This window comes from Candoia aspera, chromosome 1 (genome assembly GCF_035149785.1).
Source record: "Candoia aspera isolate rCanAsp1 chromosome 1, rCanAsp1.hap2, whole genome shotgun sequence".
Lineage (NCBI taxonomy): Eukaryota > Metazoa > Chordata > Lepidosauria > Squamata > Boidae > Candoia > Candoia aspera.
Window position 1 is genome coordinate 97,034,040 of NC_086153.1, and position 15,969 is coordinate 97,050,008.

The 15,969-nt window shown below is 40.2% G+C and overlaps 2 protein-coding genes across 2 annotated transcripts; one reads left to right on the plus strand and one right to left on the minus strand.

The window, feature by feature from the left end:
- The first annotated feature begins 1,377 nt into the window (after positions 1-1,377).
- LOC134502189 (actin-binding Rho-activating protein-like) lies at positions 1,378-3,149 on the plus strand. The gene is made up of 2 exons (XM_063310399.1): positions 1,378-1,498; positions 2,043-3,149. The coding sequence occupies exons 1-2, from the start codon at positions 1,495-1,497 to the stop codon at positions 2,546-2,548; spliced, it is 510 nt and encodes a 169-aa protein (XP_063166469.1). The 5' UTR covers positions 1,378-1,494; the 3' UTR covers positions 2,549-3,149.
- Positions 3,107-15,761, minus strand: HINT3 (histidine triad nucleotide binding protein 3). Its single transcript, XM_063310388.1, has 5 exons — positions 15,495-15,761; positions 9,841-9,958; positions 8,166-8,235; positions 7,225-7,351; positions 3,107-4,258 (listed from the first exon to the last, which is right to left on the minus strand). Exons 1-5 carry the CDS (start codon positions 15,654-15,656, stop codon positions 4,211-4,213), a joined length of 525 nt encoding a protein of 174 aa, XP_063166458.1. The 5' UTR covers positions 15,657-15,761; the 3' UTR covers positions 3,107-4,210.
- Positions 15,762-15,969: the final 208 nt, after the last annotated feature.

The following is a 15,969-nucleotide window of genomic DNA, read 5'->3' on the forward strand; positions in this document are numbered from 1 at the left end:
CGCGCGCGCGTGGAGCAGGAGAGGCGGGGTCAGTGCTGGGGAAAGGAGGAAACAGGGCCCGCAGGGGAAAGAGTGGAGCGCCGGGACTTGCGAGGGAAGGGTTGTTATTACTGTTACTGATATGAATAGCTGGCCGGGGAGAAGGTGGTGGCTACTATCCGAGCAAAGGCGATGACCGTGAGGTCATCGCCTTTGCTCGGATAGTTGCATGGCACATCCTTACGGACCCTTGGGCCATGCAACTTGGGGTAATCAATTGTAATTTTTCAGTAGTTCGGCTGTAGGACGAGTAAAAAAAAAGCCGGTGGGAAGAGTTGAGTCCGGCGAGGCTCATAACGTTCTTTGCGGGGTTTGATCTGCAATATTTATTGTTAACGGAGAGCCACAGGTTGCTGAGAAACATAACGACTCGGTGGTCCCTTGAATTTGTACTTCGGGATGAGTGGATCGGTTCACGGTAGACGGGATCCACTAAGCAGATCTGAGCGCTTAGAGTTGCTGGCGGTCAGCATCAGAGCAGAAAGATTCAAAATATCATTTGCTTTTGTATGAAAGTAACCGGAAACCACAAATAATATTTTGAACGATCGCTCCACCTTAAGGAAGTGTTCGGCAGTGAGATGGAAGCGCCACCCTTTAGCGAGGCTTATGGGGATTGGTCAGCTATTTTCAGTCCAAGCCGGACGTTTTTAGCGTGATACCCGCTAAAGGCAAAATATTGCCGTGCTTCAAAGGCAAGATCTGACGCCTTCTGGCAGAGACATTCAGCCCGCGGGATAAGTGAGTACAAGGAAGCACAAACTTCATTCTAGTGTTAATTATGCTTTGATCACCTTGCTCACGACTAGGCGTTGTGTGCGGAAATAAATATAAACAGTATATGTACTTCAGAAAATTGAGGCACTCTTGCGCTCATTTAACATGTATAATGTCACTTCCATAGAACTGATTTTACAATTTAGGGTTTAGCTGTTTTTCACTTATTTGGGTTAAAGCTGTGCCTGAAATGAGGAAAGGCTAGAAATGGAGTCCCAGGGATGATGAAGCTAGATGCTGTTTTAAGTCCCCTTTAAAAAGAAGTAATATGGCTCATCAGCCACCACAAAAGTCCGGCAGCATCTAGCCAGCCTTAGTCTCAAAAACCTAAGCAGCGGTGGATTTGGATGGGAGACCCTTCCCCCCCCCCCAAATCCTAGACTGGAAAGGCAAAAAACATCCTGGAAGACACTTGCAACCCATTTCTGTACTGCAGGCAAAAAACACTATGTGGACACATGGTGGCTAAGGTGTTGGACTTGGATGGGAAAGTCACAGGTTCAAGTCTAACCTCAGCCATGCTTTCTCAGCCCAACCTATCTCATAGTTTTGTTGTGGAAAAAAGGTGGAAGGATGCTGCCTTGAGCCTCTGAACAAAATGGAAGAAAATATAACCAATAAATAAGTAGCTACCCATCTGCATGGACATGTCTATGAAGTCACCAGAAGGCAAGATCAATGGGTAGGTGATTTGACTTTACACACCTGAAAAGCAGGATCCCTTTGTAGACTGGCGCAAGTTCTATTCATTTCAGATTATGTTGCCAGATTTTGGGGGGCGGGGGGGTTGAGAGACATTGTGCGTAATCTGGCACGAATGATATTCTTTGTGATCTGAAATTATCTGTGATACCTTAGATTTAACATAAGTAAAATTTTATAGAGAGCCAGTTTGGTGTAATGGTTATTGCACCGGCTAGAAACCGGGAGACCCTGAGTTCTAGTCCTGCGTGAGGCACAAAGCCAGCTGGGTGACCTTAGGCCAGTCATTTTCTCTCAGCCCTAGGAAAAGGGCAAGGGCAAACCACTTCTGAAAAACCTTGCCAAGAAAACTACAGGGACTTGTCCAGGCAGTCTCTGAGAATCAGACATGATTGAACAGGGAGAAAAAAAAAGTTAGGGCTCCTGAAAGATTAACTTGTTTTATTTTCAGAGAATATCATGCAATATAGTTTTGGTGGTTTCTACTGTAATTATTTTTCTTGTCTTCACATTTTCAAATCCAGACCCCTCCTCTCCGTTATATGCCACCAAGCCTGTTTATGGCATGGAGGAAAGCAAAACACAGAATACCAAAGCGGCAAGAAGTTGTCACGGCACTGTTGGAGAACTTGCAAGAAGTTGGCAGAGCTGGTCCAAGGATCATGTGGATTATCAGCAACGAAACCCATTTAGCAGTGACAACCCTGTAACCTTACGCACCGAGAGAGGGGATCCCACTTATGGGAGACCACCTGAAGGCTCCAAAACTGAGCAGAGAGGAAAACACGCACATGCACACATAGGCAAAGAAGTGGAAGAACTATGCTTGGTTATACGTAGCATTGGAAAGAGGGGGCAAGATGGGCAAGTGAGAGTAACATTTAAACAGCTCTTTGATAGATATGTGACTATCTCCAATAAACTAGTGGGTGTCCTCTTAAGAGCAAGGAAGCATGGCCTGGTTGACTTTGAAGGTGAAATGCTTTGGCAAGGAAAAGATGATAATATAGTTATCACTTTGCTTGAATAAGATAAAGATTATTCAACTATTGCATGATTAATTCAGAAGTGTGTTAAAGCCCTCAAAACATCAAGATGGCTGCCTGGCTTAGGATATAAAGAAGCAATTGTCATAAACTGAAAACAAGTTTTAAAAGACTTGGTCGTTAATTTATGCCTGTGCAGCAAGAAATACATACTTACTAAAGGACTTCAGTGAACATATAAGCCAGAAACATGTATGGTTGAAAACAACTGAATACGTTTCATGAGACATAGTATTCAAATTACAAATGCTAAGTTAGAAGTGATAATCTATCACAGATGTGTGTAAGAGGGTGATCGACTTGTTTGAAATTAGTAATAATACTTTCTGCTACATTACAAATTTCATATTTAAGAGCTGGTACCTTCAAATTTATATGCTAAGGAAAAGCCTTTGTTTTAGTAGTATACTAGAATTCAGATTATAAATTTGACTATGACCCTGGTGTTTGACAAAATGGCAACTTGCCCTCATGTTGAAAAAAATCTAGTAACTTAGTAGTCAATATTTCCAAATTCAGCTGTATCAAAGAATATTCAAGAGTTCTATGGGTAACACTTTTATTAAAGGTTTCCTTTTCATAACACTATTAAGCTATAGTACGTTTCACAGTTCCATCACATAAAGTATCAGAGCAGTCTCTTTATATTTTAGCACATTAACATTTGAACATGATTAAAAGACAGGTTTTCCCACACCCTTAATGCTAAATCGAATGAATCTTTTTAGATAACTTAAAAGCAGTCGTATTAAAATACGTGCTAAATTTTGAATAACTAGAATTCAGGTTTTAAATCCATAAAGAACAGAACATGGGTTACTTTTGGCATACTCTGAGTACTAGTCTACTGCATGCTAAAACACACAATGTCAGTAAGTGCTTGCTTGAAATCATGTAAGAGATCTGTGTGAATGCCTGCATATGTAGTTTAAAAAGTAAGGTTGTGAAAGTCATTTCATGCCAAGTTTGACAGAGTCTACAGTTTCTGCATCCTTGATGATTAAACTATAAATTTTAATCCAAGACCCATATTGTGTAATTTGATATTTTATGCCAGACCCTAGGTCTAAACAAACTATTGGGTTACTTTAAACTGTTATATTACTCCCTAACTACTTCAATACATGCATTTACATACCAAAAATTATTTAAAACTGTTCATATTCAAGCACACATTCTTACTCTAGTTCAATGTACCAACTAAAGTCACATTGAAAGTACAGATGTAAGTCATACTCTGGACAATGGCTTGTTAGCCACTCTGTGCCTGTAATCATGTACACTTAAGTGATATGATATAGCACCAAGACAATACTAAAAAGATTGGGAATGTATTGTATAGGCACAAACCTTGTGTTAAGACAAAAACAGTCAAAAGTCTGATACAGTTACTAAAATTCAATGGCATCTCATACATTTCAAGGTTATTTGCATTTGAACAGATAGATACTTGAGATCTTATACGTTCTTGCATTCAGATATTTGCCTGAGAAATTTAATGTACAGTGTTTGCTAACAACTAGTTCAAACACTATATAGCAGCAAATTCAGTAGTTGTTTTACAAAGTCTAACGTGTTATCAACTACATCCAACCCTCTAATCAGAAAGAGGTCAGAAAGATGGTACAGTTTAGAGCAGGCTTCTCTCAGCTTGTAGTGCTTTCAGCCCTCAGCCGTTCCATCAGCTGTTCGGCCTGTGTAAGAGGAAATGCACATGGCTTATTAGTACCTTCCAGAAATTATACAGTATCATTTTGAAGGCCATAAGATTGTTCCAAAACACATTTACAAAGCAGAAAATCTATTGAGGCAACCAGGAATGGAGTAATTTATATAAATAAGCAGAACCCACTGGGCTTAATCCAGATTCCTACACAATGGATGAAGGGGTCACCAACCCTTTTCAGGCCTTGTCTCCTCACTTGCTTAGTCAAGGGTTCCTTATGAGATCACTGAATCTTGGAATTTCAGACAAAATCGAAAGAGTTGGTGATCTTGCAAATTTTGCCTTTAAAAAACATTTAACCTTGGTATTTTTCAAGAGTCCATTTTTGGAGAATGTATTCACATGTATTACATTAACCTTGCTAAAGGGAATCAGGTTACAGATTTGCCGCAACACCCAAATGTTTGTTTGTCATATTTATTTACCGTCCATCTCACGTACAACTGGGCAGTAATGTTTATAAAGTTCTTACTTTATTAAGAACTAATGAAACCTAATTTCATTACATTCTTGCAAATGTTCTCTGAAAGAACTTGCAAGAACTTAATGAAATTAGGAATTTTTTCAATTTCTAGGGTAGATGAGAAATAGTGTGGACTCCACATGAGTGAAAGGGTTAAAGCCAGAATTTAGTTCTGCTACTGGAAGCACTCAGTGTGGATTCTGCTGCCCTGACTATCAAAAAGATAGCTGATTACATTGTCCTCTCCATTGCCATGCTGGCTGGGGAATTCTGGTAGTTGAAGTCCACACATTTTAAAGTTACCAAGGTTCAGAAACACTGACCTAGAAGCATTTCCTGTGCTCTTCTAGAAGCCACCCTTCTAAAGGAAGACACAGAAGAGCACTTGTGGGACTGGGAAACAGCACATTTTCCCTAATTCACTGATGAAAATTTTCTACTGAATCAAAAGCTTTTGCAAATGAAATTTGCTCTTTTGTTTGATGGAAACAAGTATGGATCTAAAAGAACATGTTTCTTCCTTCAAGTTTTTAGGGTAATACATTTTTCTAAATGAGACTTCTTCAGTAAGAACCACAGATAGCTAATAAATAGCTGATAAATAGCTGATCAAGTTCAATGCTGGTACATTTTAGAACTACATTTTGTAGAATGCTGGTATGCTATGACAGTGTTCCTTTTGCTTTAAATTTTACATTTGAAAGCCTTATTTATTTTGAAAAATTTAACTTCTCTAAAGCAGTAGAGCTATTTTGGATGCAGTAACTTTTTTTTCTTGACAATAACTGTTTTTCCTTGACAGTCATGCCTTGTGAGACTTTATTTTCCTTTCATTATTTCGGTTTTTAAACAAATTCTTCTGAACTAAGTTATCATGTGTTTGATTTACTCCTACTGAAATAAACTAAAAGCTTTTATTTCCAGCAATATCACAATATTTTAGAGAAAATAATTTAGCATTCAGCTATATGAATTACCATTTTGGCCTTAAACACCCCAAGTCGAATAGATTACTTCCCATTACTCTGTCTGTTAGGTTACAATTTCAGCATGCTTCATCAAACCAATCAAGATTTATTTTTATGTAAAACTTTTGTTTTACGTAAAAACAGTCATTTGTTAATAATTCATATCTTTATTTCCTGCTAGGACTCTAACTTATATTTGGCTGGAATAGGATATTTAAATATGAATTAAGGGTACAAAATTGAGCACATTGGCTTAACCTCACAGAGTCAGGTATATTCTGGTACTGCCTCAGTTACAATGAACAACAGGGTCTGAAAGAAGGATGAGGGTAATTTCAATGCCAAATTCAGTAAATTCTCAGTTCAAAGGTCTGTGGATGCAACAGACCTTTTGTCCAGATTCTACCCCCCCTCCCCATTTAATGGATTAGTGGTTATTAAATCAAGGTTTTCTCCAAATGATTCCATTTGCATCAATTACATAATTACACAAATGTTGTAAATTGATGCAAATGATATAATTTAATGCTCCATTAAGATTTTACTGTATAAACCTTTTTCAGAGTTTGCTGCTTAACATGAGAAAATTGGGGAGAGTGAGGCAGAGCTAACGTGCATAGGCCATGTGTCTCTTACATACATCTACCTTGTTAAAGAAAAGCACCTAAACAAATGGATTAAATGTAGGTTGCAACTTTATCCATGGTTACCTGGACTTAATTTTGAACTGTGGTTAAAAATCCGCTGCTAAAATATACACAATTATCAAATTGCAATTGATAAACTGATGGGGATACTTCAGATGTAATTCAATGGGAAGTACTAAGTCAAATGGAATTATAATTAGCAGGACTCTACAGTGTTTAGAATTGAAGGGGGAAAGGTGCTTCATGGTACACACGTTGCATTTGTCCGCAGCTCTTTTCTAAGATCAGGCTATAAACTATGGACAGTAGTCATGTTATCTCAGGAAAAGACATAGCAAGAGAACAGCTACACAAACACTGCACACTTCAAAATACATTTTCCCCTTCAAAACAATCCACAGCCCTAATAATTAGGTACAAGAATAGGAATAACAATATTCCTCAGGAGCATAAATCTGGAATAGCATAGGCATAGTGGGTTCATAAAGGATGGCAATTCAGTTCAGTTGAGAACTGTATGGCAATTCAGTTCAGGCAATTCAGTTCCAATGAGAACTGTAAATGAAATATTTCATGCAGCATTACCTTCAAGTATCCATTAATGAACAAGGTGGGGGGTAAAACTGCAGAATTATAATGAAACCCTTTGACAGCTTTTTCTAACAGCTGCAGTTGTTGTTGTTGTTTATTCGTTTAGTCGCTTCCGACTCTTCGTGACTTCATGGACCAGCCCACGCCAGAGCTTCCTGTCGGTCGTCAACACCCCCAGCTCCCTCAGGGATGATTCCGTCACCTCTAGAATATCATCCATCCACAGCTGCAGTAAAAGTCATTAAATGAATAGTGAAATACTTACTGTTATAAACCAGTAGGAATTGATTCGGTATATCATTCGGGACAAGAATCCCAGCTGACTAGCTGGAGCCAGGACATGAAGGTGCAAGTGAGATATGGAGCAGAATGGAGGCCAGTGAAAGCCCATCCTAGAAAAAGAGAAGTGGCAGCAATGATTCAGATACATCAAGCAAGGGTCCAGGATCCTATGATCAAGGCACATTGATCCATAAAGATTTGAACCTTTGCAGCAACTTGACACCTTCAGCAGGAAATTCTATTTAGCCACTCATGTTTTTCATGAGGGCTAAATTGTTTACCCTGTTCCATGCAACAAACTAGCCCTTTCCTAACTTTTTGTAGTCTATAGCACCAATTATTCATACTAATATTTGCTGCAATTTCTTTTCATTTGGACTCACGCAGGAATGCTGGTGTTTTCTTGTACTGACCAAAGGTCAGTGAAGACAAGACTACAGCTTGGCAAGAACAGTCAGGGCACCCTGACGCATATCTATTTTGGCAAGCAGAAAAGAGCATCCTTTATCTGACCCCTCTATTAGTTTCCACGCTGGATAGAGAAGAGGGATCATGAAGTATGTTGCTCCTCTTGTTACTTCATGAGTTGCCATGGCTACCTGGTGGATGCTTAAACACAATTCCGTAAAGGAGTTGACTTCTTACTGAATTTGACTTCTGGGACAAGATATTCAATTAATGCTCGTTTTTCTTAAAAAATGTTTTCAATGATGCTTTCTAGCAAGGCTTTTGAAAGCATCTAAAGATGTAAAACATTTGCCTTTTGAATTACCATGGGGCATGTCTGTGTACTCTCCTAAAGCCAAATTCAAAAGAGCTCCAATAGTAGTTCCTATAATGCAATCATACAGCATATACTTATCTTGCTACTTCTGAACAGCATAGTAATGAGTATTACATTTTTTTTTCTTTCTGGAAACATACCTTATATCATCCAAGTTAGTGCACTTACTCCATTGAAGGATAGCTTTTCCAGCTGCCATCATTCTTTCCACTGTCAAAATGGGTCAGAGGAAAAAAGGAAGGAAAATCAGATCTGTGAAGTTCAGCAACTCAGTGCTAAAGATCTGCACTGTTAAATCATGTTTAACTTCCCTGGGACTTATTCTTAAATAAACCCGACTTAGATTCTGAGGACACCAAAAATAATGGAACTATGTTTTTAACATATCACAAATTATTTTGTTTATATGTGTATTTGAACCCAAGTACGCATTAATCAACTGCTATTTAAAGGATTCTTGAGAAGTTTATAAAAGTTTAAATAAAACTGTTCATGCACACACATATCTATTATAAAAAGAAACAACAGAATCCTGAAACCCAGTTAAGCAGAATAAAAGGAAATTAAAGTTTGAAACGAAATGTATCTTTAACTAGGCATTGAAAAAGTGCAGGGGCAACATTAATTTGTCCTTGGGGTGAGTGTGGGAAGCATGCTTAAATGTGGGTACCCACCAAAAAACCCCCATACTTTTAAAAACATTATGTGCACCCAGATATTATTCAACAAGAGATGATTTACTAACATGTGAGTCCAGCCAAACACTACAGAGGAGGTGGGCATATGGTGGGCCACAACATACTCCATTGGTGCCATCCAGGCTTCCTGTCCCATCTGACCTTGTATTTTCAAAGATTCTTTTAATTTAAGAACTGAGTAGAAAGGCAGCATTCTGCAAATTACTTGCCTTTAGCACTATACATATATTTACATGGATGTCTTTGGGCCTCACAACGGTCTCAATGATATGGTGGAGAATATCTAGAGAAATAATTTTAGCTCCTAATAAATGAGTATTTTGTGATTTGCCATGCCCCTCATGGCAGCAATTCTATGAGTGAAACTACTTTATGCTCCCATCAATCCAAACATGTCTCTAGCTTCAAAAGGGTTCTCCTCAATCCCTAAAAATTAAATACTAGCAAACACACCACCCATTTTGCTGGGGCAGGGGGTCTTGGTTAGCAATTACAAGGGGACAATTGTTAATACTTGGGAAAACATTCAGCTCCGAATTCTCCTGATACTGATACTTAATCTTGTCCTTAACCCATCCATATATGTACAGAGCTATAAACCAATAACAACAGTTTTAGACTGGTTATGTACTATCAAGCCAGTTGTCATGTTCACTGTTTCAATGTAGTTTATACATCGTAATGTTTCACATGCCATGGCGCTGACGTGCGTTTCTGTTTGGGAGGGAGCTGCTGTGAGACCTTGTACCAAGCTCTGTATGTGAAATCAAGACAATGGAATGTGTTTGGGTTATGTTATCTGTTCAAGGCCTTTTCCCGCAGACCATCAGAAACCGTTAGAAGCACCTGGGATTGTGGACTTGGGAAGATTCTAAGGGGGGAGGGATTTCGTTTGCACCGAGGGTTTTTAGTTTGAATTTGCCGCGCTTTCATCATTCTCAGCTTTCTTTGCGATCCTGCATACTATTCTTCAGTAAATCAGATATCTTTGAAACCCTGCTTATGAGTCTGATATCCATTAGAATAGGCAATCCTTACACCAGTGTTGATTCTTAGCTACCACATCGATTTTCTCCTTCCTCCATGCCAATATTAAGAGAGGCAACTGTCCACTTACCTAATGGTATATGCTCACTCTTAAGAGTCTTGCAATTTCCAATGTGGTTCTTTGGTACCACTAAATAATGATGAGGAGCTCCTGGTCTGATATCTCGGAAGCATACCAAGTCTTCATGCTAATGGAATATTTGAAAAAGAATGTGTTATTGAAATTGCCTTACTGACAAACGGCAAGTCATGAAAGAAACAGCTTCATTGGCAGCTATTGGAGATATCATTGCTCCTTTTTTTTAAATAAGAATTTTATTAAATTTCAAGCAAAGATAAAAGCTACGAAAAAACAAAAAACTACAAAAAGAAAAAAACCAAGGTGTGAAAACACAAGAGAAAATTTTTTCAAAGTTACAGAAAGATGTGACTTCTGACTTTTAACAGCAAGGATATACAAAAAATTTCCATAATCCCTTACTCTACGTTAGACCAAAACCACATTATTTCTATAAATCACTCCACACTGGCACATTATAAAAATCACTAAGTACAGTTACTCCCTCCTCTTATATTAAAAGAAAAAAAAGAAAAGAAAAATACATATAAACCTTCTAAACAACTTCCCCCTCCCCAAAGATAACATCTATTTAATTATTCCCTTCATACTATTCTATACATTACTGTCTACTATAATAAAAATCAAACTAAAAAGCACATAAATTGTCTGCCATTGTACTTAATACGACAATTTTAATGATCTTAATAATCCCAAAACCATCCAAGTAGACTTTTCTTTATACTTTATTAATCTTAATCCAGATCATTAAAGATAAATGAAATCAGCCAAACCTTAAAAGTAATTCAGATAAATATTCTTTAACACTTATCCCACTTCAGAATAAACCAGAGCATTTACATATTCCCACAATGTACACAGCTTTTTTAAAAAAAAGATCAAACAGCCCAGCTGCCCCCTTCAAAAACTCCAACTTCTCTTCAGAAAACCTCTCATACATAATAACCCCTTTTTTTCCCATGGCATTCCTCCAGAAGATAAATTTCACTTGTGGCTTGCAAATTTCTCTCTTCCTTAAATTTCTCCAATGCTACTATACGATCTTCATCCAGCATCTCAATAGAAATCCCGATCTCACTTAGAAGAAACTTTTCTATCACTGTTGAATTCCTCAGTTTCATCCACAACATCCCCAACCAGATGACACATTTTGGACTTCCTATTTTCCACAAATCACTGTTGAATTCCTCAATTTCATCCCCAACATCCCCAACCAGATGACACATTTTGGACTTCATATTTTCCACAATGTCCTGAATGTCTTGCATAAAAACTTGGTAGGAGTCAGAAAGAATCTGTTTAAAATCTCGGTGAAAGTCAAAAAAAAGTCTGCTTAAGCTCCTCCAGGTCTCAAGCAGTAGATTATGATGCCCCCTAGGAGCTTAACCAGGGAAAGTCGAAGATATGAAATAATTTAGAATGTGTTTACACAAGTAAAAGTGAGATAAGAGACTGTTCCCCAGGGAAAGTAGAAGCAGAAAACTGAAAGGTGAAAACAACTGATTCAATGTATAGGAAAATGCTAATATCTTCAAATTTAGTACAAAAATAATAACAGGGAGACCATTATTTATTTTCAATCCTCCTTTATATTTGGAAGGAGAATGAAGTCCAAAACTGAAAAAGAATTTTTTAAAAATCCCAGAGATAACAATAAGCACCAAGAGAGCCCCTTGCTATAGAAAGCCTCTCTTAGGATATGCATACTTAAAATATGTATGTATGTATGTATGTATGTATGTATGTATGTATATATATATATATATATATATATATATATATATAAATAAATAAATAAATATAAATATAAATATATAAATTGGGTGATTTAGAAATGGGGTGGCCAGTCTTAGTTACCCTTTAAGGCCACAGCGCAGCTTGGAAAATGGTGACGTCCTCGCCTCCCAGCTAGCTCTTGCCAGTCAAATGTGAACGCTGTTTGTGATCTTCTGGCTACAAGCAGCCATCCAGAGGACAGATGGGGTGATTCCGGGTGTTTTCCTTTTTCCGGAGAACACTCCTGGACTTCAGGAAAACCTGCCTGAGCCTGAAAAAACTGTGGTGTTGTTAGCTCCGCCCACTGAGCCCACGGGCACAGCTGTACAATCTGCCATGTTCCCACCAGAAGTCAAGATATCGTTGCTCCTGAGAAGCTGCAGATGTTGATCAAATATATACTTTGTCCTATTTCCCATTTGCAATATTCATGAAATATTTTTCCTTAAATTGGTTCTCAAGCAAACAGACGGCTAGGGTTTTAGCATAGCACTGGCACTCCTATTTGGATACAACTGTTTTATAATTTAAACTGTATCAACAGCACAGCAACAACTGACAACATATAGAAGAGAGTATCTATAGCACAGGGTTGAACTCAATTACCCAACTAGATAACATCTAGTCAGTGTGAGTGAGTGTGGGGTTTGCTGCCAGTTTATATGCAGTAGCTTGCCCTGCCAGTTTTGGTGGGGGTGTAATTTCATCCACAACATCTTGGTGGGGGTGTAATTTCATCCACAACTTGCAAGGAGGAACTGATGATGCTACCTAGTTGGGTAATGAGATGTCTGCAAGCAAACAAGCTCAGAGAGCATCAAAACCTCCACTAAAGGCTTATATTTTGAGCTGCATCATGACATGTTTCAACAGCATCCACAAGTCTGACTTGGTCATTAATATCCATTCACCCTAGATCAGCAGACAGGCAAAAAAGGCAGAAGTCAAAATGATTGACAGTTGGCCGCATTAAGAAATTTAAGGGAATGAGGACAACGCATTCTTAAATTGTGAGTCAGCTGATGTGAAAAAATAGGAAGAAATGATAAGACAGAGGCAGAAATTTGTTAGCACAAATGAATCATGTTTTCACTCCTAAATTTCACCTCTTTGAGGACATTAACTACTATATACCAGATACTGTGTGAAACTGTAATATAAATAAGCACTAACATTCAGTGCTATTAATCTCTGTCTCTCTATATATACATATATAGTACATATGTATGTACTGCGATAGAAAAATGTAAAATCCACAGCTGGATTTGGGCTATTGATGAAAGCTAAGAGATGCTGGGTGCTTCCAAATTAGGCTTTTATTGTATAATCATCCTGCTCCTTTGTGGAATTTTGTTGGGATTCAAACAACAGCATCTTCATAAACCTCCTATATTCACTTCTAGGGAGGGACTTTCAACTAGTTAATTTCGCAGCCCAACCTACTTTGCAGGATGATCATGTGGGGAAAAACTGGAGGAGGGAGTGTTACTTACTCTTACATAGGAATAAACCTCACTAACATAGTTGAATGTTGTAGTGAGGAGGATACACAGGTCTACATTGTAGAATTCCATTCGCTAAGAAAATAATCTCTGATGGCATTAAAAGGGGTCAAATTTGCACATGCACTTAGAGTGGTGGTTTATCAGCCACAAGTGTTCAACGGAATCTCAGTTTAGAAGTAGCTGCTAGGAATGAGGCAGGCCTTATAATAAGTAATATCTGAAAATCATGCTCTCTGCTCTACCAGACTTTCTACAGAAGTACTTTTTATTCTTTCCAACCCAACAGAACACTGAAAATAATGTTTGTAAAGAAGCTTGGAATATTGTCTGCCCATCACCAGTAAGTGTGCCTTTTCTGCTGTGGCACCTGCCCTCTGGAACATCCTCCCTCCTGATATTAGAATGGCCCTGACCCTGTTGGCTTTTCGGAAGGCCTTGAAGACCTGGCTATGTGCCCAGGCCTGGGGTCCCAAGTGTGGGAAGGGCCCCGTTTCATGGTTAACACCATGGCTTTTAGATCGCTCTGCTGTATTTATATTTATATTTAATTTTTGTTACTGTTTCTATTGTTTTATATTATGACTGTTTTTATTGTTGTTAGGCACCCAGAGTCACTAATTGCAGCTGGGCAGCAATATAAATTGAACAAATAAATAAAATAACTCTTTAAAAACAGAACAAGAGCAAATGAAGTATAATAGGAGAAGCTAACTACAGCAAAAATCGAGTTCAGAAATGGGTCGGATCTGGCCACGGGGTGCAGATAACACCATATGAATATCCATGAGCGTCAGATACCCCCGATCAAAGGTTTCACAGAAACCCTTATCGGAGCATCTCCCATCATTTCCTTCTCCAAGGAACGGAATCCATGTTGCCAGGTGGGAGGGGGTGTGAAGTTGGAGTGTGAAGTGGTTTATTATGGCTATGGAGGACATCAAGGACACGGGGTTGAGATATGCCAGGAATACCATCTGGATAGGAGGGGGAGTGACATGGTTTCATGGGAAAGGGGACTAACTAAGTGAATGTAGTTTTTAAGTTAGGTTTGAGCGGGAAATCTTTATTCACAGCTTGCCTTCTGTACCATTCATTGCGCTTCATTAAAACAGTTAAAGAAATTCCAGCCTCCTGACTGTGATTGTGTGAATGCTCGAATGATCAGGTGCTGACAATGAGGATACCAGGAATTGAGCTTGACTGGAGAAGTGACTACCGTTCACTATCTTCTTTTCTATTCCAGAAACCCTAAGCCTCGCTTTGGCCCTACAAGATGCTTTGCTCAGCAGTCTGCCCACTTGCCAGAAAAAAAGACAACGGGTAAGAAGGGAGGGAGAATCCTAGCAGCAAGGAGCAGCCTTAAGAGTTTTGTCTTCTGGAAAACAAATGTTTTTTGACTGGCCATGCCTATGCTGATAATTATTTTGTGAGAGCATCAATGACATGCTATCAAATAAGTATCCCTCTGCCCTAAAAAGTGTTTATGTCTGGAGCAAGGAGAGAATGTAATGTGCTTTCTATGACTAATTCTCTAATTGCTGCACTATCCAGCAAGAGAGAGCAAGCAGGCAGAGCAGAGCAAAACTCCCAACTGGATCAGGCCACTGGTCCATCTGGTTCAATCTTCGGTGTCCCACAGTAATCAGCAGGACACATTTGGGAAGCTCACAAATGCTCAGGCTGGAAGGCAGCACCCTCTTCTGCTGCTGTTTCCCACCAGCTAGGATTTAAGGCATGCTTCCTATGGATCAGGGAATAGCCAACAGGCATCATAGTAGTAGCCACTGATAGTTTAACCCTCCCTAGTCCCTTTTAAAACCATTCAGCCTAGCTGCCAATGCCACAACTGCAGGCAGCGAATTCCATCTTAACTCCGCTCAAGACTACCCAATTTCCCACCACGGCATCCAGCCCAGGAGGCGATGGCAGACGCATCCATTGTCTTATCTCCTGCAAAGAGGAGTTTTCCACCGGGAGTGCTACTGCAGGGAGAAGGGTTTTCCAGCGGTTTCCTAATTTGTGTGTGTGTCGGGGGTGGTGGGGAGGCTATCACTCTCCCCTGCCTTTTTTCAGCCTCTGTTGCAGGGCAAAGCCAAGAGGGACATCAGGATGCCCTATTCGGCTGCTCCTCCTGGGTGGGGTTTTGCTTTCCAAAGAGAGCCGGCGGCATTAAGAGCCCCCTCACCGCCCCTCCTTAGGACAAGGTGACCTTTCGGCATCAGGCAGTCAAAAGGGAGCCGATCCCCAAAACCACTCGTCCTGTGAACACCAAGGGGAGATACGGGCTGGGGGCATGAGCCTGGCTCAAGCCGGGCAAAGGGGCTTCGAGCCGCTTCCTCGGACGGCTGGGCTGGTTCTCCTCACCTCACAAGGCAGCAGCTCAGTGCCCGTCTCCTCCCCGTGAGTGATTCGGCAGAAAATGCACTTGCTGTCGTAGCCGCCGTCCTCTTCTCCCGCCCCGCCAGCGCTGGCTATTGGGGTCACAGCGGGGGATGAGCCCGAGCTCCCTCCTTGCTTGCCGGCCATCGGGGCCCTTATTTCGAGCAGGCCCCCCGCTCGCTCAGCGGCCCAGGAAGCGGGAGGGCCTGGCAGAGCCCGCCGCCGGTCAGCAGCAAACCCAGCTCCCTGCCTCCGCCCTTTCTCACCGCGCTCAGCTCGCTGGCCTATGGAGTGAAGGCAAAGAGGCGGCCTCTCGAGGCGGCGCTTGATTGGACCTGGCAGCCAGGTGGCGATCAAACGCCACGCTTCGCTTAAGTAGAGAAAACGCGGCGACTGGAGCTCAAGCGGGGAGCTCCACTTTGATAGAACCGATCAAAAACAGCCCCCCGTCTGACTTCTT